A 23,401-nucleotide genomic window follows, 5' to 3' on the forward strand; every position below is an offset into this window, starting at 1 on the left:
CCCAGTAATTACAGTGGAAAATATTTTCTAAAAGTCTACAAATATTTATGAAAAATGTAATAAATTGACTATAAAGGGCAATAACTCCTAAAGGGGTCAACTGACCATATCGGTCCTGTTGACTTATTTGTAAATCTTACTTTGCTGAACATTATTGCTGTTTATCTCTATCTAACAGTATCTATAATATTAAACAAGATAATAACCAAAAACAGCAAAATTTCCTTAAAATTACCAATTAAGAGGCAGCAACCCAACAACAGGTTGTTCAATTCATCTGAAATCCGGACGCAAAGTGATGAGAAAAGCTCACTTGGCCCTTTGGGCCAGGTGAGCTAAAAGGGATTTAGAACCCTCAAGTAGGCATCATTAGAACTAAATACATAAATTGCTAATTCATATTGAATTACACTACAGAAACATAGAGAATCACAACACATGTATATATAAAGCTAATGATATTGCTGCTGTTATAATAACTACCACATGTTAAACATGCTAAAGCCTGGATGAGTTTGGTCTGAGTTTGATATTTGTTCACTGAAAATACTGTATATTGTTGTCAGTCTTTACAGACTTTTAACTTTCTGAGATAAGATACTAAATTGAGATCTTGAAAACCTGAAGTGGTTTTGTTTAATAAAATTTTCACATGTTTTTTGATAGCATGAAAGTTCATGATCTTAAAACAAGCAGCAAACAATTTCCTTGCTACACATCCTGGTACCTTTATCATCAATTCTGATCTCAGTTCATACAGTCAACAGATATAAACCCTTGGAAACCAGAGGAATATGTGAGGGGAAACAAAAGTGTATATGTATCTAACACAAATACTACCATTCAAAACCTGCAAAAATTGAGGGAGGAATAAAATCGAACCTGTACGAAAATATATAACACTGCTAGAGGAACAAGAGGAGCGAAAATCAACGGTGTAACGACTCCTATCACTACTGGTACACTGATACACTTCAAAAAGCAACCAAACCAGGATTTCAACTTGTCTGGTAGGACTGTATCTATCACGTCAATATCTCTACTAAATCGGTTGATGATTCTGCCTGTAGGAGTTCTGTCGAAAAACATCATTGGCACTTGCATAATTCTGTGTAGAATGCCAAAATGCAATTTCCTTGATGCTTCAACACAGGCAGTATGGTGAATCAGGCCCTGAAGTAAAATGGCAAGACCTGGAAACAGAATTATTATTTTGTGTGAGCATTCCATCAAAATAGAGGATTGAAGACTGACTGCATCAGTGCACTGTGACATTTGACTTGAGCTAGCTACAGCCAAATAAAGTATTTAACATAAACACAGTACTAGTTACTTACTACTGACAATTACAGCATGCAAACTAAAAGTGAGGACAGTTTCAGAGTGCTGATGGCTCATGGAAAATAGAGAGACAAGGAATTCATTTATTTAAATCCAATATTCAACATTCTTTAATATACAGAATGTCAATATAAGATTAAAAAAAAAATAAATATATATATAAGATGTGGTATGATCGCCAATAAGCCAAATATCCCACAAAAGACCAAATGACACAGAAATAAACAATGATGGATCACCTTAATGCCTTCAACAATAAGTTAAACCAATATATGGCATTGTCAGATTTAAAAGGCTCTAAAATGACCAAAATTAATCAATTCAAACAAGAACACAAACTGCCTGATTCAAATATAGTATGAAAAAAAGTTATGATATACAGCAACAAACGACAACTACTGAATTACAGGCTCCTGACTTGGTACAGGCACATATAGAATGTGGCGGGGTTAAACTAGTTCAAAGTGGCCAACCCTAGCCTGGGACAATGGTGTAACAGTGAAATATAAAAACAAAGATTAAGTCAATATTTTTTTAGAATTAAACATTATGTTAAATATGCTAAAGAATTTCATCAAGCAATTATCAGTATTTAACTGAAGGACCACCTGATTGTCTTGAGGTTTAGATGTAAGTGATTTTAAAAAATCTTGCTCATGGTCAAGCACAAAAAAAATATTGAGGACAAACAATTTGCCTGCCTAGCAGTCTAAAGATACTCATATTTTTTGTATGAAATCTCTTTTGTCTTATTCAATATGTGCTATTACAGATTTCAATTAAATAACTTAGATATTGTCTTCAACTAAACACACAGTCATGTAGAAAAAAAATTGTAAACCAAGGAATGAAAATAAATTGGTAGGAGGTACCAGTGTAAACATACATGAAACAGCAACAGCAAAAACATTTTTCTTAACAAGCTAAAAGACAACCTTAATGACACTCTATACATGTACTAAATCAATGCGAATTACCAAGTATTTTTCATTGATATATGATTTAGTCTATTTTCCAAATAGGTGCCTTTGTTTCCAATTGTTTGTTTTTAATTTTAAACCTTATCTCCTTTCTGATCAACAATTCTTTGTGAGTAGTTATATATCTATTTGAGAGGTTGAATTTCTACTGATGATAGTATTGAAAAATTTATAGTTTAACATTTACTCTAGCCAACCAGCACTACACTGTATTTCAGGGAAATAAAACAACAATGACAGCTTCCACATGCATCCCACATACAAGTTTTACAAAGACAACAAATAAAGTCTTTAAGAAAATTTCAAAGTCTCATAATATAATGTTTTGTTTTTTTTTGTTTTTTTAATAAAACAGCAATAATGGCCATGTGACTCTTTAAACTTTTTTTTATTTTGATATAGATAAATGAAAATTTGTTGCAACCAACTTAGATGAATAATATTCAGTCTCTTAAATGTAATTTCTATAAGGTTTCAAAAAATTTCAAATGTCTACGCCAAATGAAAGAAAGGGGCTAAAAAATATTGACCCAACCAATAAAAATAGTTTTTACAAGTAAAGTCTAGACTTTAGATTGATTTTCTTTTGAAATCTAGTTCTTTCCATATCCAATTTTCAGATACGTTTTAAGATACACACAGGTGGTATTCATAATAATTTAACACAAAAAACAAATACTAACATTAAAGGGAGGTAACTCTTGCCTTTATGGACAGACAACTCTGCACATTTTACCTGGGCAAAATAATAAACAATAATAGCTGGAGGAATTGTTGTGAGAAAAAGAGGGGTACTGTATCCAACCACGATGGGAACAGTCAAAGTCTTCAAGAACTGGAAACACCAACTCCTGAAGTTCCTTGGGAGATTTATATCAATCACGTCTGTGTCGTGAGCAAAGCGATTTAGAATTCTTCCAACTGGTGTGGTATCAAAGAAAAAACTTGGAGCTGCCAATATTGTTGCGAGTAAGTGACAATGGAGGATTTTTCCAGCATAAACACCAGCAAGATTGACAGTGCAGCCTATAGCAAATACTGCACCACCTGAAATTTCAAAATGTATTTAAACAAAGATCTTGTCTTATTTTCTGATGTAAATATTCCACCAAAGAACAAAACTATCATTTGCCTCAATTATCTAATTATCTCTATATCAGAGAACAAACCAACATATAAAAATGAAAACTATATCTCAAAGGGAGCTTACTCTGTGATTCAGCTTTTAAAAGAAAATATAACGTTATGTGGTTTTCCTTAAAAAAAAATTGTCATGTTTATAGACCTAGAGTTCTTGAAATCTTTTTGCCCTGGTGGTTCTTTATGAAAAACTACTAGTCAAATGTGAATGCTTGAAGCAAATTTACCAAAAACATGTGTTAAAGGGATACTTCCTGCATGTTGGCACATGTCCAGTGCTTGGTAAAACGATACCCTAAAACTGTGTATAAGTGTGTATATCTAGGTTTAAAAAAGATGACAATTTCTTATAATTTTTAAAATCCTGAAGCAAATTCAGATTAGACAGATGAACTGATAGTCTGATGGGAAGAATAGGGGAGTATAAAGAAAGAAAGAGACAGAGAGGTTTATATGTCATATGATTAAAAACAATCAGATTTTTAGTTAATGTCAATGTTTTTGAAGGATGAAAATCTAACCATTGACCTACAAAATTTGGCAATGTGACAGTGTGACAAACAATTGGTGCACTTTAATTCAGTGATTTTTACAAAGATGTACCATGCCATTCTCAAGTGAGTGAACATAATAAATAAAACAATATATAAGTTGTGTAGAAATTCTGAGATTTTACTTTTTGAAAATTATTGAACCAAAAATTATGATTAAGAAAACACTTCTAATGGAATTTGTATCATATAAATATGCACTTTTTTATAAAATGAAGAATTTCTAGTCATTATTTCTTTGATAAGAAAACAGCACTGTTTAAGCAATAATAATTTTCTTCTAAAAGCATTATCAAACGTAAAGCATGAAGCTATCTATGAAGCATCTAAAATATCAAGACTTCTACAGAAAGATCAGAAAAATAAACAAAACAGCAGATATTAGTATAACAAAACACACAACAGTTAGACTCCAGAATAAGATGCAAAAGGGTCCAAAAAGATTCAGACCTGGACCATGATGTATAGGACCGTCAGTGGGAACAAAACCGCCAAAAACCAGGGAGTAGTGTAACCAATTATTAACGGCACGGAGACCACTCTCAACAGACAAGCTAGCCAGGATTCAGCCACTCTTGGTATGACTGTATCTAACACATCTATATCTTTACTGAACCTGTTCATAATCCGTCCTAGAGGTGTCGTGTCGTAAAATGCTATCGGCACTTTCATTGTGTTTTGTAACATGCCAGCATGTAATCGCTGGCCCGCCATTACATTACCAACATAAAGCATGATAGAAGATATAACAATGAAAATACCTGAAAATAAATAGTTCTGATTATAATCTGTAAAAGCTGGGTAATACACAGTCTACAACAACCTACCTCTAGACAATGACCAGCTTACTTGGTCATGTGACCTGCTGATCTGATCATGTGACATAAAAAAAACATTGCTACATTTTATAATTTACTTATATCTACTATTCTTGTACATGTTATAAGTAACAATACCCAATAGAAAAACATGTCTATAAATAGTATCGATTTTTGGCATAAATAAAAAATATTCATTAGGATTGATAGTTATGATTAGAAAACTGCCAAACATTTAAATAATATTAACTGAACTCAGAAATTATTGCATTCATTTATTATTTTTTTTTTTTTTTGATGAAATGGACAAAAATGTAAGATTAATAATTGAAACTTCACAAAAATCTGCATACTCATGTTTGTATCAAATATCATAATGTGAGTTCTTATTACAAATATGTATTGTGATACTAATCCAGTAGCATTGTTGCCATTTATAAAACTTAGCAATAATTTCTGAATTAACAGCATTTCATGTATATAAAATGGCAATCAAAGAAAATAACTTTGAGGATTTATAATTGCCACTTGTTGAATAGAATTAAGAAAAAAGTATTGTATTTATTATACTTTATCAGGAAATGCTGTGATTAAAGAATAGATTACAAAATTAAAGCTCTGTTTATTGGGTTTCACATCAGTTCATTTTTCACATTGTTATGCAAAAAAAAAGTGTGTTTGGGGTTTCCCTCCACAAAAATTATAAAATGCCAATGTTTGGTTTTTTTTTAATCACAATCTTGAGTATATTGCATTGACTAATAACCATATCTAAATATTACAATCATCTGAAATTAGTAAGTTGTAAATAATCCCATGTGACATTTTTTTTTATCAATTCTGCCTCAAATTTTGATGTTACAAGCTAAGGGTGTTCCATTCAAAATAATACGTGGGACCCGGGTAAAGCACTTAAATATATCCCCTAGGTATAGGTGTTTTTGTTAAGTAAAAGTGTAAATAATCATTTTAAAATTCCATCAACGGTCATCCCAATTCCAAAGACCCTTCCCTTGGTACATGTAGTAATAGAATAGCCCTGTAAAGTTACAATGACAGATATGCTGGAATCTTTTTTTAAAGCAATTCTCATAAAATGTTAGGGTCTGTCTTCAAATTTGGATTATGTAAGGAAACCCTACATATATTTTTTACCAATGCAATAAATGAGTAGAATTTTTTATAGCTCATGGTCCCTACCTTGGATGATGCCAATAAGACCGTAGATACCAAGTCTCAGGTCCCTTTGATCTGTATCATATGTTCCATTTACTGCTGTCGTGTTGTCGTTACTCCACTCAGCCAGCCATATATTAGAGTAAATACTGGCAGCATTATATAATATGTAGAAAAATATAATAAGCATACTCAGTAGTAGTCCTACAGATCTCAGGTATGCCATAAATACATTCAACTTAACCTGAAATACAGCAATTCATCAATAGTAGTATTAAAACAATATATTACAAAAAGTTGTAATATTAGAGGCAGGTTTAGCTAGCTATAAAACCAGGTTAAACCCTCATATTTCATCAGTATGTCAGTTGTTTTGCAGCTGTTTGATTGGTTGATATTATTGAGCATTTGATTTTGTCAGGTTTTGTGGAATTTATGAATTTACATTGGCCTTTGATATAAAGGTATTTTTGTAAATACATTTTTTAATCAATGTCTTATCAAGAGGATGAAGCTTATTCACAGAACGAGCTTAACCTTGACATTTGTTTATTTGCTTGTCCAAGGTCAACAACAGGCTGAACAAATTCTGTTTAATACATGTTTGTGTTGATGTTTCTTTATATTCACTGGTTGAACGTTGTGATATATTTGTGATCTGATTATCTCATACAGAACTTGTATAAACTTGATTGATTGATTGATTGATAGCTGGTGCTTCAGAATTTTTCTAATTCAACATCTATGCTTGCACCTAATTCTACCTACCTTCCCAGTCTCTACACCTTCAGCTTGTATCAATTTATCTTCCTTTTTCTTTTCTTTGACTTGTTTTTTCAATTTCTCATTTTCAGTGTCAGCAGCAATTACTGACTTCTGTTTCTTAGGTGCCATCTTAGATGTCAGCGCTCCATGGGAACCCTTCCAGGAAGTGCTTAAAGTATCTGACTTTTGACCTTCAGACATTTCAGATTCTGTCCTTGTTCTCTGAGAAAGAACAGACACTTGCCTACAATAACCAAACAAAAAACATTCAAACTTTTATCAATATGAACTGTAATCAAACAATTTGCTGCATTCTGGGTAATATTTTCCAAATCTGACATCAAAACGTTGCAATTGGCTAAAAACATCTCAAACAATGAAAACACAACCAATGAAATGTCCTTATTTTCATCTTGGTGAACCAACAATGAGTGACCAGTATTTTCTAAACTAGAAAATTAGTTAACCCTGACATTACAAAAATGACAAGACAGATACTTGTCAAATAAATAAATTTACAGTCCAGCCCTCACACGTTTGTTTTAAAGGAATAGCACATAAATATGGATTAGCCTAATGTCATAAATTCACTGTAAAAGAAAATTAATTGTCTCCTGCTTAGATGAAATATGAATATTTCTTAGACAATTAGACACTTTTAAAACAGAACAAAAATTGTAAAGACAGCAAAAGTTTTTTAAATGCCAACACTTTGATATTTCTTTCCTTATTTTTTTCAAAAATGATGTTGCCCTTTTTACAAATATATGACATGCATGACAAGTCACATATATCCTAAATGGAACAATTCATATTATTGAGTATAAATCTGAACTACAAATATTAAAATGGCAAATTGGAACCAATGAAATATTCTGCGTTAGTCAACATCACTCTGGGTTATGGTGAACAAACTTCAATTAGAAACGGATATAAATGTACTGCATTTAAAAAATTGTGCACATAAATCTGATTTAAATGCAGCAAATTACTTTTTTCTTAATCTGTTTCTTTATTTCCAGTAAACAATTTGCAATAATCTTTGATTGATGCAATCAAATATTGCAAAACAATAATGTCTTCTTTAAAGTTATTTCCATACAAGAATGTTTTCCTTAAAATAATTTCCATACAACAGTGTTTTCATGCTACTAAAACAAAATAACACCAAAAAAATGATAATTGATAAATACCCTGTCACATTAAAAAAAGAAAATGGGAGAATACATAACTCCTTAGAAGATGTTTTTCTTTAATACTAGTATTGTTTTTTTCTATAGTATATGCACATTTACATTTTCTATTGTCACTATAATATTCAAACTAAAAAATCAATGGTCTATGGTTAGGGAAAACAAACTAAATCAAAAACAAATCAAATTAAATACAAAAATGATATGATATGATAATGTTTCTGTGGTTGTGAATTGGGAATCATAGATACCTCTCTATATCTGTTTCCAATTGGCTATATAAATTAAAGTATAGATAAGATTTTTTTCATCAGACACAGGTTATTACTGTCAATTCAGAAATTAATGGGAGGTTTAAATATTGTGAAAAATGCAACAGAGTTGTAAACCATTAGTTTGAGCTTGCATTTTAAAATATTTTATATGAATTTAACAGGATTTTTCTCAAAATTGTAAAAATTAAAATTGCATTTATGTCTAAAATGACAAAATCACAATAATAAATGCACGTAATAATTTCTGAATTTACAGTACTTAATTGAGACAAAGGAGAGATTTTTCATTTGTTTCACTCAAGTTAGAACAATAGAAAATGGAGTCTCCCTGAAGACTGCTACCTTGTAAACTGGCATGATAAAAATCTTAATCAATTTATGTCATTGTACAAAGCAGGGTTCATATTCATTTCCAATTGTTAAAGCTGTTCCTAAATTTGATGTACGGGGGCATGCGAGGTAATTTTCCCCGACCAAATCACTCAAAATATAAAATTTCACTTTACTACTTTTTACAGAAAATGCAACCACCAATATTTAGTTAGTTTGAGTGTCTCCCTTCCCCCTCCAAGATCAAACTTGGATCAGCCCATGGTACTTTCTTGTCCTGATAAAACATGTAATACTTGCTACTGAATGTAAAGGTACCAATTCATTGTTGGCTTTTTACATCTCTTCCTGACCAATCAATGTACCATGACACATACTTACTGTTTGAGTAATTTAGTCTTATTGTCGTCCATTACATTCTCTAACTTGTTAACCATATCTTCAGCTATTTGTAGATCTGTAAATAAAATTAACTGTATACTCTAAATTCTGAAATTATGGAGAATAAATCTCTTGGGGAAGTATCTTAATTTTAAAAACTTGTAAAAATGTCCTACAAGAAATGTAGCTGTGAAATATCTTACAATTCAATTTTCTATATACTAGTTAATATTTTCAAGGGACATAATTTCTTTAACAATAGTTCATCTGTGCTGATTGTCTAAACAAGTTTAATACCTTATTCATCTAAACACATGCTAAATATATTGTATTACAAATTTACATATTGATTTAATTTCAGATGGGCATAATTCTAGTAAAAAAAAGATGATAGGTGATAATCTTCCAATTCATTGCTGATAAGATGCTTTTTTGAAGGCCATACAGTGTCCTATAGTTGTTAATTTCTGTGTCATTTGGTCTCTTGTGGATAATTGTCTCATGAGCAATCATACCACATCTTCTTTTTTATATTTGATATAAAATTTATAAAAAAAACCTGGCAAGAATTGTATGTGTATATGCAAATATATAATAATAAAGTACATTCAAGTGAATACCTATGAAATAGGTTTTTATTTGGCATTTTAATGTTTCATTTTCAATTTCTTTGTATTTTACACTACCAAAAACAAATGTCAACTTTAAAATTTAATAACTAATTTTCCTGCATCATACTTCACCTTCAATTTCATCTTCTAGATCTTCTATTTTTAATTCTTCATTGAGATAATTCTTGAGAAACTCTGCAAATGCTCCAGCATGGCTGATAAGATCGCTGTATGATCCCATCTCACTTATTTTACCATCCACTAAGGTTATAATTATATCTACTTTAGATAGGAAACTGATTCCATGGGTTACCAAAATTCTTGTCTGGAAAAAAAAGAGAAAATTGTATTAGGAGAAAAGTTATTTAACTCACTAGTTATATACATGCATACTTTTAAAAGGGCTATACCAAATTGATTGATGGGGGGCTGGATGACAATTCTTTAAAAATTTCATTAGTAATTATTTGAAACAAAATGCCTGAAAAATCCAAGGAACAGAATTAATTGACATGAAACTTAGAACTATTCCAGCAGCATCTCTTCGTAAATTTTACGGACACGGTCACAAGTTGGTTGACCTTAATGGAATAACCATTTCACAGAATGTGACCTACCGAATTATACTTTTAATCAGATTTGTTATAACATAAGTAACACGACCGGTGCCACATATGCAGCAGGATCAGCTTACCCTTCCGGAGCACCTGAGATCACCCCTAGTTTTTGGTGGGGTTCGTGTTGTTTATTCTTTAGTTTTCTATGTTGTATCATGTGTACTATTGTTTGTCTGTCTTTTAATGTTTAACTATGGCGTAATCAGTTTATTTTTAATTTATGAGTTTGATTGTCCCTCTGGTATATTTCATTTCTTTTAGTAAATAAATGACCAAAACTGATATTTATAAAAGCCATCATCAAATAAACTGTGGTCACTAGTTACCTTATTTCTCAGAAGTCCATTTGGTCCCAAAACTTCATCAAAGATATGTTTTCCAACATGAGAGTCAACCGCACTGAGAGGGTCGTCAAGGAGATACACGTCTGCATCCTGATAAACAGCTCTGGCTAAACTGACTCTCTGCTTCTGTCCTCCACTCAGATTTATACCCTGTAAGAACCAAAATTGTGATTGTGATAGGATAAAAATATTCTTGTTCTAAATTTGTTGATGTTTGAGTGGGCAATTGAATAACTGGATTATCAAGTTTAATGTGTCAGCTAAAACTGAAAATGTGAATGAACTGCTAATTTCAATTAGATATATACTCACTCAGTATCATGGGCACTGAGTGAACGGATTAAAACAACTAAACAGAAAAGAAAAGTAAATTATAAGTACAAGAGATGAATTCTTTTATTTTCATGGATACCAATTTTTCGTGGATAAGGGAAATCTTATAGGTTCGTGATATTTATTTTTGTGGTTTTATAATATCTGCTAGCAAGCCTATAGTAAATTTGTCATTTGCTGAATATTTAATTTCATGGTTCACCCGTACAAACCAAATCAACTAAAATTGGTATCAAACGAATAATATAATAATAAATCCACAGTATAATAAACAACTGTACGTCAATATCACCTGATAATTTAATAATGAGTACATCACAACAATTAGGGCAAAAGTCACAAATTAATATATGGAATTTTACCTTTTCCCCAATTTCTGTTTGATCACCCCCAGGTAAGATCTCCAGATCAGGTCTGAGTGCTGTGCCATCTACAACTTTATCATATTCACTCTGGTTTAGATTTTTACCAAATAAGATGTTGTTTTGAAGAGTTGTGTTTTGAATCCAGGCTTGCTGGGCAACATAAGCCATACTTCCCTGAAAAAACAAAATCATTTCGTGAATTATTTCATTTTCAATGCAACTAAAAGACGCTTTGTTTAAAAAAAACTAAACTCTACAGAATTTCTGAAAATGAACATATTTTATTACTGCATGGGTCCTGAAATGGTCATAATTGTCAGACATGACAAAATTTGAAATCAATATGTTCTTAAAGACAAATTTGGATTAGGACAAATTATATTTTTTTGCAACAACAATACGGTCATTATGTTCAAATCAGGTTTCTTAATCACCATTTTGAACTTGTTTTTCTTTTGTTGTCCCTTTCCTGTAACAAACCTGCCAATCCAGTATAGTATCATAATCCTGATCCCCATAGAAAAAATATTGGCTAAAGCAAAGACAATTGTCAATTCTGATTTAATAAGTAAAACTCAATTTAATTCAAGTAAATAAAATTAATCTGTCACTAGGAAAAAACATTCTTTATTTACTATGTAAAGCACACACATGAAATTCTCTTCTGCAGATAAGACCCATTTCATTACATTTTCTGTAACCATTTTTTGGTAAATAAACAAACCTTAACATTAACTTTTCCTGATATAGTGTCCATTTCTCCCAATATGGCTGACAGAAGTGATGACTTTCCACAACCCACCTGTCCCACTACTGCCACCAAGGAACCATCAGGGATCTCGATAGACATCCTGAAATATAAAAAAAGATATGTTATGTTCAGATGAAAACTATTCAACTGATGAACACATTTTACTTCTAAGTTCTACAGTTGCTACAAATAATTCTGTGGTGATTATAATATTGGGATGCCCTACAAAAAGGTTATTTTTGATGAAAAAGACAATCTTTTTTAATTTCTATGGATTGTTTATATGCAGCATTTTCTGAAATCCCATTTATTAACCTCAAATTTTTGTCCATACATCAATAAGAGTTTCAACAAAGATATCTTTTATTGCCTAATGCTTTATATGCATTTGTAGATTCACCTATTTAAATTTTGATTTTTTTTTGGTGCTTTTAAACAAGTCTGCAATTCAATTGTTTTTCTGCGTTTGTTTCAACTTAACCAATGATCTTAAAGGGACATGATAACTACGAGATATGCAAGAATTAAAGTTATGATTTTTTTTATCATGTTCAATCATTAATAAAATAATATTTTGCTTTTAGCCAGTTTGGTTTAAAATCAGTAAACATCAATCTGACAGCTAGCCCCTCTTTTAACATATATAAAATATCTGATGTTAAACTACATCATAGAACGACAATACAACTTACTCTTTCAGTGTGGCTGTAGAGTCTTTCTCCCATGAGAATACTCCTTTCTCTATGGTAAACTACATTATAGAACTACAATACAAACTTACTCTTTCAGTGTGGCTGTAGAGTCTTTCTCCCATGAGAATACTCCTTTCTCTATGGTAAACTACATTATAGAACTACAATACAAACTTACTCTTTCAGTGTGGCTGTAGAGTCTTTCTCCCATGAGAATACTCCTTTCTCTATGGTAAACTACATTATAGAACTACAATACAAACTTACTCTTTCAGTGTGGCTGTAGAGTCTTTCTCCCATGAGAATACTCCTTTCTCTATGGTAAACTACATTATAGAACTACAATACAAACTTACTCTTTCAGTGTGGCTGTAGAGTCTTTCTCCCATGAGAATACTCCTTTCTCTATGGTAAACTACATTATAGAACTACAATACAAACTTACTCTTTCAGTGTGGCTGTAGAGTCTTTCTCCCATGAGAATACTCCTTTCTCTATGGTAAACTACATTATAGAACTACAATACAAACTTACTCTTTCAGTGTGGCTATAGAGTCTTTCTCCCATGAGAATACTCCTTTCTCTATGGTAAACTACATTATAGAACTACAATACAAACTTACTCTTTCAGTGTAGCAGTAGAGTCTTTCTCCCATGAGAATACTCCTTTCTCTATGGTAAACTACATTATAGAACTACAATACAAACTTACTCTTTCAGTGTGGCTGTAGAGTCTTTCTCCCATGAGAATACTCCTTTCTCTATGGTAAACTACATTATAGAACTACAATACAAACTTACTCTTTCAGTGTGGCTGTAGAGTCTTTCTCCCATGAGAATACTCCTTTCTCTATGGTAAACTACATTATAGAACTACAATACAAACTTACTCTTTCAGTGTAGCAGTAGAGTCTTTCTCCCATGAGAATACTCCTTTCTCTATGGTAAACTACATTATAGAACTACAATACAAACTTACTCTTTCAGTGTGGCTGTAGAGTCTTTCTCCCATGAGAATACTCCTTTCTCTATGGTAAACTACATTATAGAACTACAATACAAACTTACTCTTTCAGTGTGGCTGTAGAGTCTTTCTCCCATGAGAATACTCCTTTCTCTATGGTAAACTACATTATAGAACTACAATACAAACTTACTCTTTCAGTGTAGCAGTAGAGTCTTTCTCCCATGAGAATACTCCTTTCTCTATGGTAAACTACATTATAGAACTACAATACAAACTTACTCTTTCAGTGTGGCTGTAGAGTCTTTCTCCCATGAGAATACTCCTTTCTCTATGGTAAACTACATTATAGAACTACAATACAAACTTACTCTTTCAGTGTGGCTGTAGAGTCTTTCTCCCATGAGAATACTCCTTTCTCTATGGTTAACTACATTATAGAACTACAATACAAACTTACTCTTTCAGTGTAGCTGTAGAGTCTTTCTCCCATGAGAATACTCCTTTCTCTATGGTAAACTACATTATAGAACTACAATACAAACTTACTCTTTCAGTGTGGCTGTAGAGTCTTTCTCCCATGAGAATACTCCTTTCTCTATGGTAAACTACATTATAGAACTACAATACAAACTTACTCTTTCAGTGTAGCTGTAGAGTCTTTCTCCCATGAGAATACTCCTTTCTCTATGGTAAACTACATTATAGAACTACAATACAAACTTACTCTTTCAGTGTGGCTGTAGAGTCTTTCTCCCATGAGAATACTCCTTTCTCTATGGTAAACTACATTATAGAACTACAATACAAACTTACTCTTTCAGTGTAGCTGTAGAGTCTTTCTCCCATGAGAATACTCCTTTCTCTATGGTAAACTACATTATAGAACTACAATACAAACTTACTCTTTCAGTGTGGCTGTAGAGTCTTTCTCCCATGAGAATACTCCTTTCTCTATGGTAAACTACATTATAGAACTACAATACAAACTTACTCTTTCAGTGTGGCTGTAGAGTCTTTCTCCCATGAGAATACTCCTTTCTCTATGGTAAACTACATTATAGAACTACAATACAAACTTACTCTTTCAGTGTGGCTGTAGAGTCTTTCTCCCATGAGAATACTCCTTTCTCTATGGTAAACTACATTATAGAACTACAATACAAACTTACTCTTTCAGTGTGGCTGTAGAGTCTTTCTCCCATGAGAATACTCCTTTCTCTATGGTAAACTACATTATAGAACTACAATACAAACTTACTCTTTCAGTGTAGCAGTAGAGTCTTTCTCCCATGAGAATACTCCTTTCTCTATGGTAAACTACATTATAGAACTACAATACAAACTTACTCTTTCAGTGTGGCTGTAGAGTCTTTCTCCCATGAGAATACTCCTTTCTCTATGGTAAACTACATTATAGAACTACAATACAAACTTACTCTTTCAGTGTGGCTGTAGAGTCTTTCTCCCATGAGAATACTCCTTTCTCTATGGTAAACTACATTATAGAACTACAATACAAACTTACTCTTTCAGTGTAGCAGTAGAGTCTTTCTCCCATGAGAATACTCCTTTCTCTATGGTAAACTACATTATAGAACTACAATACAAACTTACTCTTTCAGTGTGGCTGTAGAGTCTTTCTCCCATGAGAATACTCCTTTCTCTATGGTAAACTACATTATAGAACTACAATACAAACTTACTCTTTCAGTGTGGCTGTAGAGTCTTTCTCCCATGAGAATACTCCTTTCTCTATGGTTAACTACATTATAGAACTACAATACAAACTTACTCTTTCAGTGTAGCTGTAGAGTCTTTCTCCCATGAGAATACTCCTTTCTCTATGGTAAACTACATTATAGAACTACAATACAAACTTACTCTTTCAGTGTGGCTGTAGAGTCTTTCTCCCATGAGAATACTCCTTTCTCTATGGTAAACTACATTATAGAACTACAATACAAACTTACTCTTTCAGTGTAGCTGTAGAGTCTTTCTCCCATGAGAATACTCCTTTCTCTATGGTAAACTACATTATAGAACTACAATACAAACTTACTCTTTCAGTGTGGCTGTAGAGTCTTTCTCCCATGAGAATACTCCTTTCTCTATGGTAAACTACATTATAGAACTACAATACAAACTTACTCTTTCAGTGTAGCTGTAGAGTCTTTCTCCCATGAGAATACTCCTTTCTCTATGGTAAACTACATTATAGAACTACAATACAAACTTACTCTTTCAGTGTGGCTGTAGAGTCTTTCTCCCATGAGAATACTCCTTTCTCTATGGTAAACTACATTATAGAACTACAATACAAACTTACTCTTTCAGTGTAGCTGTAGAGTCTTTCTCCCATGAGAATACTCCTTTCTCTATGGTAAACTACATTATAGAACTACAATACAAACTTACTCTTTCCGTGTGGCTGTAGAGTCTTTCTCCCATGAGAATACTCCTTTCTCTATGGTAAACTACATTATAGAACTACAATACAAACTTACTCTTTCAGTGTAGCTGTAGAGTCTTTCTCCCATGAGAATACTCCTTTCTCTATGGTAAACTACATTATAGAACTACAATACAAACTTACTCTTTCAGTGTGGCTGTAGAGTCTTTCTCCCATGAGAATACTCCTTTCTCTATGGTAAACTACATTATAGAACTACAATACAAACTTACTCTTTCAGTGTAGCAGTAGAGTCTTTCTCCCATGAGAATACTCCTTTCTCTATGGTAAACTACATTATAGAACTACAATACAAACTTTCTCTTTCAGTGTAGCAGTAGAGTCTTTCTCCCATGAGAATACTCCTTTCTCTATGGTAAACTACATTATAGAACTACAATACAAACTTACTCTTTCAGTGTGGCTGTAGAGTCTTTCTCCCATGAGAATACTCCTTTCTCTATGGTAAACTACATTATAGAACTACAATACAAACTTACTCTTTCAGTGTGGCTGTAGAGTCTTTCTCCCATGAGAATACTCCTTTCTCTATGGTAAACTACATTATAGAACTACAATACAAACTTACTCTTTCAGTGTAGCAGTAGAGTCTTTCTCCCATGAGAATACTCCTTTCTCTATGGTAAACTACATTATAGAACTACAATACAAACTTACTCTTTCAGTGTGGCTGTAGAGTCTTTCTCCCATGAGAATACTCCTTTCTCTATGGTAAACTACATTATAGAACTACAATACAAACTTACTCTTTCAGTGTGGCTGTAGAGTCTTTCTCCCATGAGAATACTCCTTTCTCTATGGTTAACTACATTATAGAACTACAATACAAACTTACTCTTTCAGTGTAGCTGTAGAGTCTTTCTCCCATGAGAATACTCCTTTCTCTATGGTAAACTACATTATAGAACTACAATACAAACTTACTCTTTCAGTGTGGCTGTAGAGTCTTTCTCCCATGAGAATACTCCTTTCTCTATGGTAAACTACATTATAGAACTACAATACAAACTTACTCTTTCAGTGTAGCTGTAGAGTCTTTCTCCCATGAGAATACTCCTTTCTCTATGGTAAACTACATTATAGAACTACAATACAAACTTACTCTTTCAGTGTGGCTGTAGAGTCTTTCTCCCATGAGAATACTCCTTTCTCTATGGTAAACTACATTATAGAACTACAATACAAACTTACTCTTTCAGTGTAGCTGTAGAGTCTTTCTCCCATGAGAATACTCCTTTCTCTATGGTAAACTACATTATAAAACTACAATACAAACTTACTCTTTCAGTGTGGCTGTAGAGTCTTTCTCCCATGAGAATACTCCTTTCTCTATGGTAAACTACATTATAGAACTACAATACAAACTTACTCTTTCAGTGTGGCTGTAGAGTCTTTCTCCCATGAGAATACTCCTTTCTCTATGGTAAACTACATTATAGAACTACAATACAAACTTACTCTTTCAGTGTGGCTGTAGAGTCTTTCTCCCATGAGATTACTCCTTTCTCTATGGTAAACTACATTATAGAACTACAATACAAACTTACTCTTTCAGTGTAGCTGTAGAGTCTTTCTCCCATGAGAATACTCCTTTCTCTATGGTAAACTACATTATAGAACTACAATACAAACTTACTCTTTCAGTGTGGCTGTAGAGTCTTTCTCCCATGAGAATACTCCTTTCTCTATGGTAAACTACATTATAGAACTACAATACAAACTTACTCTTTCAGTGTGGCTGTAGAGTCTTTCTCCCATGAGAATACTCCTTTCTCTATGGTAAACTACATTATAGAACTACAATACAAACTTACTCTTTCAGTGTGGCTGTAGAGTCTTTCTCCCATGAGAATACTCCTTTCTCTATGGTTAACTACATTATAGAACTACAATACAAACTTACTCTTTCAGTGTAGCTGTAGAGTCTTTCTCCCATGAGAATACTCCTTTCTCTATGGTAAACTACATTATAGAACTACAATACAAACTTACTCTTTCAGTGTAGCTGTAGAGTCTTTCTCCCATGAGAATACTCCTTTCTCTATGGTAAACTACATTATAGAACTACAATACAAACTTACTCTTTCAGTGTGGCTGTAGAGTCTTTCTCCCATGAGAATACTCCTTTCTCTATGGTAAACTACATTATAGAACTACAATACAAACTTACTCTTTCAGTGTAGCTGTAGAGTCTTTCTCCCATGAGAATACTCCTTTCTCTATGGTAAACTACATTATAGAACTACAATACAAACTTACTCTTTCAGTGTGGCTGTAGAGTCTTTCTCCCATGAGAATACTCCTTTCTCTATGGTAAACTACATTATAGAACTACAATACAAACTTACTCTTTCAGTGTAGCTGTAGAGTCTTTCTCCCATGAGAATACTCCTTTCTCTATGGTAAACTACATTATAGAACTACAATACAAACTTACTCTTTCCGTGTGGCTGTAGAGTCTTTCTCCCATGAGAATACTCCTTTCTCTATGGTAAACTACATTATAGAACTACAATACAAACTTACTCTTTCAGTGTAGCTGTAGAGTCTTTCTCCCATGAGAATACTCCTTTCTCTATGGTAAACTACATTATAGAACTACAATACAAACTTACTCTTTCAGTGTGGCTGTAGAGTCTTTCTCCCATGAGAATACTCCTTTCTCTATGGTAAACTACATTATAGAACTACAATACAAACTTACTCTTTCAGTGTAGCAGTAGAGTCTTTCTCCCATGAGAATACTCCTTTCTCTATGGTAAACTACATTATAGAACTACAATACAAACTTTCTCTTTCAGTGTAGCAGTAGAGTCTTTCTCCCATGAGAATACTCCTTTCTCTATGGTAAACTACATTATAGAACTACAATACAAACTTACTCTTTCAGTGTGGCTGTAGAGTCTTTCTCCCATGAGAATACTCCTTTCTCTATGGTAAACTACATTATAGAACTACAATACAAACTTACTCTTTCAGTGTGGCTGTAGAGTCTTTCTCCCATGAGAATACTCCTTTCTCTATGGTAAACTACATTATAGAACTACAATACAAACTTACTCTTTCAGTGTAGCAGTAGAGTCTTTCTCCCATGAGAATACTCCTTTCTCTATGGTAAACTACATTATAGAACTACAATACAAACTTACTCTTTCAGTGTAGCTGTAGAGTCTTTCTCCCATGAGAATACTCCTTTCTCTATGGTAAACTACATTATAAAACTACAATACAAACTTACTCTTTCAGTGTAGCTGTAGAGTCTTTCTCCCATGAGAATACTCCTTTCTCTATGGTAAACTACATTATAGAACTACAATACAAACTTACTCTTTCAGTGTAGCTGTAGAGTCTTTCTCCCATGAGAATACTCCTTTCTCTATGGTAAACTACATTATAGAACTACAATACAAACTTACTCTTTCAGTGTGGCTGTAGAGTCTTTCTCCCATGAGAATACTCCTTTCTCTATGGTAAACTACATTATAGAACTACAATACAAACTTACTCTTTCAGTGTAGCTGTAGAGTCTTTCTCCCATGAGAATACTCCTTTCTCTATGGTAAACTACATTATAGAACTACAATACAAACTTACTCTTTCAGTGTGGCTGTAGAGTCTTTCTCCCATGAGAATACTCCTTTCTCTATGGTAAACTACATTATAGAACTACAATACAAACTTACTCTTTCAGTGTTGCTGTAGAGTCTTTCTCCCATGAGAATACTCCTTTCTCTATGGTAAACTACATTATAGAACTACAATACAAACTTACTCTTTCAGTGTGGCTGTAGAGTCTTTCTCCCATGAGAATACTCCTTTCTCTATGGTTAACTACATTATAGAACTACAATACAAACTTACTCTTTCAGTGTAGCTGTAGAGTCTTTCTCCCATGAGAATACTCCTTTCTCTATGGTAAACTACATTATAGAACTACAATACAAACTTACTCTTTCAGTGTGGCTGTAGAGTCTTTCTCCCATGAGAATACTCCTTTCTCTATGGTAAACTACATTATAGAACTACAATACAAACTTACTCTTTCAGTGTGGCTGTAGAGTCTTTCTCCCATGAGAACACTCCTTTCTCTATGGTAAACTACATTATAGAACTGCAATACAAACTTACTCTTTCAGTGTGGCTGTAGAGTCTTTCTCCCATGAGAACACTCCTTTCTCTATGGTAAACTACATTATAGAACTACAATACAAACTTACTCTTTCAGTGTGGCTGTAGAGTCTTTCTCCCATGAGAACACTCCTTTCTCTATGGTAAACTACATTATAGAACTACAATACAAACTTACTCTTTCAGTGTGGCTGTAGAGTCTTTCTCCCATGAGAACACTCCTTTCTCTATGGTAAACTACATTATAGAACTACAATACAAACTTACTCTTTCAGTGTAGCTGTAGAGTCTTTCTCCCATGAGAACACTCCTTTCTCTATGGTAAACTACATTATAGAACTACAATACAAACTTACTCTTTCAGTGTGGCTGTAGAGTCTTTCTCCCATGAGAATACTCCTTTCTCTATGGTAAACTACATTATAGAACTACAATACAAACTTACTCTTTCAGTGTAGCTGTAGAGTCTTTCTCCCATGAGATTACTCCTTTCTCTATGGTAAACTACATTATAGAACTACAATACAAACTTACTCTTTCAGTGTGGCTGTAGAGTCTTTCTCCCATGAGAATACTCCTTTCTCTATGGTAAACTACATTATAGAACTACAATACAAACTTACTCTTTCAGTGTAGCTGTAGAGTCTTTCTCCCATGAGAATACTCCTTTCTCTATGGTAAACTACATTATAGAACTACAATACAAACTTACTCTTTCAGTGTGGCTGTAGAGTCTTTCTCCCATGAGAATACTCCTTTCTCTATGGTAAACTACATTATAGAACTACAATACAAACTTACTCTTTCAGTGTAGCTGTAGAGTCTTTCTCCCATGAGAATACTCCTTTCTCTATGGTAAACTACATTATAGAACTACAATACAAACTTACTCTTTCAGTGTGGCTGTAGAGTCTTTCTCCCATGAGAATACTCCTTTCTCTATGGTAAACTACATTATAGAACTTCAATACAAACTTACTCTTTCAGTGTGGCTGTAGAGTCTTTCTCCCATGAGAACACGCCTTTCTCTATGGTAAACTACATTATAGAACTACAATACAAACTTACTCTTTCAGTGTGGCTGTAGAGTCTTTCTCCCATGAGAATACTCCTTTCTCTATGGTAAACTACATTATAGAACTACAATACAAACTTACTCTTTCAGTGTGGCTGTAGAGTCTTTCTCCCATGAGAATACTCCTTTCTCTATGGTAAACTACATTATAGAACTACAATACAAACTTACTCTTTCAGTGTAGCAGTAGAGTCTTTCTCCCATGAGAATACTCCTTTCTCTATGGTAAACTACATTATAGAACTACAATACAAACTTACTCTTTCAGTGTGGCTGTAGAGTCTTTCTCCCATGAGAACACTCCTTTCTCTATGGTAAACTACATTATAGAACTACAATACAAACTTACTCTTTCAGTGTAGCTGTAGAGTCTTTCTCCCATGAGAACACTCCTTTCTCTATGGTTAACTACATTATAGAACTACAATACAAACTTACTCTTTCAGTGTGGCTGTAGAGTCTTTCTCCCATGAGAACACTCCTTTCTCTATGGTAAACTACATTATAGAACTACAATACAAACTTACTCTTTCAGTGTGGCTGTAGAGTCTTTCTCCCATGAGAACACTCCTTTCTCTATGGTAAACTACATTATAGAACTACAATACAAACTTACTCTTTCAGTGTAGCTGTAGAGTCTTTCTCCCATGAGAACACTCCTTTCTCTATGGTAAACTACATTATAGAACTACAATACAAACTTACTCTTTCAGTGTAGCTGTAGAGTCTTTCTCCCATGAGAATACTCCTTTCTCTATGGTAAACTACATTATAGAACTACAATACAAACTTACTCTTTCAGTGTGGCTGTAGTGTCTTTCTCCCATGAGAATACTCCTTTCTCTATAGTAAACTACATTATAGAACTACAATACAAACTTACTCTTTCAGTGTGGCTGTAGAGTCTTTCTCCCATGAGAACACTCCTTTCTCTATGGTAAACTACATTATAGAACTACAATACAAACTTACTCTTTCAGTGTGGCTGTAGAGTCTTTCTCCCATGAGAACACTCCTTTCTCTATGGTAAACTACATTATAGAACTACAATACAAACTTACTCTTTCAGTGTAGCTGTAGAGTCTTTCTCCCATGAGAACACTCCTTTCTCTATGGTAAACTACATTATAGAACTACAATACAAACTTACTCTTTCAGTGTGGCTGTAGAGTCTTTCTCCCATGAGAACACTCCTTTCTCTATGGTAAACTACATTATAGAACTACAATACAAACTTACTCTTTCAGTGTGGCTGTAGAATCTTTCTCCCAAGAGAACACTCCTTTCTCTATGGTAAACTACATTATAGAACTACAATACAAACTTACACTTTCAGTGTGGCTGTAGAGTCTTTCTCCCATGAGAACACTCCTTTCTCTATGGTAAACTACATTATAGAACTACAATACAAACTTATTCTTTCAGTGTGGCTGTAGAGTCTTTCTCCCATGAGAATACTCCTTTCTCTATGGTAAACTACATTATAGAACTACAATACAAACTTACTCTTTCAGTGTGGCTGTAGAGTCTTTCTCCCATGAGAATACTCCTTTCTCTATGGTAATGGTATGTTATAGAACTACAATACAACTTACTCTTTCAGTGTAGCAGTAGACTCTTTCTCCCATGAGAATACTCCTTTCTCTATGGTAATGGTATGTTATAGAACTACAATACAACTTACTCTTTCAGTGTAGCAGTAGAGTCTTTCTCCCATGAGAATACTCCTTTCTCTATGGTAATGGTATGTTATAGAACGACAATACAAACTTACTCTTTCAGTGTAGCAGTAGAGTCTTTCTCCCATGAGAATACTCCTTTCTCTATGGTAATGGTATGTTATAGAACGACAATACAAACTTACTCTTTCAGTGTAGCTGTAGAATCTTTCTCCCAAGAGAATACTCCTTTCTCTATGGTAATGGCATGTTCTGTAATACAAAATACAGATAAATAATTACCTTGATATAGTATGTTAATTTATTTTATTGGAGAGCATCCTGGTCATCAAAAAAATAATAAACCAATTTCATGATGTATTCCTGCACAAATTCATAAACATGTGAGAAATAGCTCTATAAATAGATATAGGAAGATG

The 23,401-nt window shown here is 33.2% G+C and overlaps 1 protein-coding gene across 3 annotated transcripts in view; it reads right to left on the reverse strand.

The window, feature by feature from the left end:
- Positions 1–23,401, reverse strand: part of LOC134724501 (multidrug resistance-associated protein 1-like) — a 55,130-nt gene that overhangs the window by 14,967 nt on the left and 16,762 nt on the right. Inside the window, exons 15-23 of one of the 3 annotated variants that reach the window (XM_063587555.1) lie at positions 23,168–23,234; positions 11,945–12,071; positions 11,218–11,394; positions 10,505–10,672; positions 9,694–9,886; positions 8,951–9,026; positions 6,775–7,015; positions 6,031–6,250; positions 883–1,193 (exon numbers count right to left, since the gene is read on the reverse strand). In XM_063587555.1, the coding sequence (XP_063443625.1) occupies positions 883–1,193; positions 6,031–6,250; positions 6,775–7,015; positions 8,951–9,026; positions 9,694–9,886; positions 10,505–10,672; positions 11,218–11,394; positions 11,945–12,071; positions 23,168–23,234 (1,580 nt within the window). Of the gene's footprint in view, positions 1–882; positions 1,194–4,462; positions 4,774–6,030; positions 6,251–6,774; positions 7,016–8,950; positions 9,027–9,693; positions 9,887–10,504; positions 10,673–11,217; positions 11,395–11,944; positions 12,072–23,167; positions 23,235–23,401 lie in introns of all 3 variants that reach the window. The other 2 variants (XM_063587553.1, XM_063587554.1) reach the window with 2 other exon arrangements.

The sequence above is a fragment of the Mytilus trossulus genome, chromosome 7 (genome assembly GCF_036588685.1).
Source record: "Mytilus trossulus isolate FHL-02 chromosome 7, PNRI_Mtr1.1.1.hap1, whole genome shotgun sequence".
NCBI lineage: Eukaryota > Metazoa > Mollusca > Bivalvia > Mytilida > Mytilidae > Mytilus > Mytilus trossulus.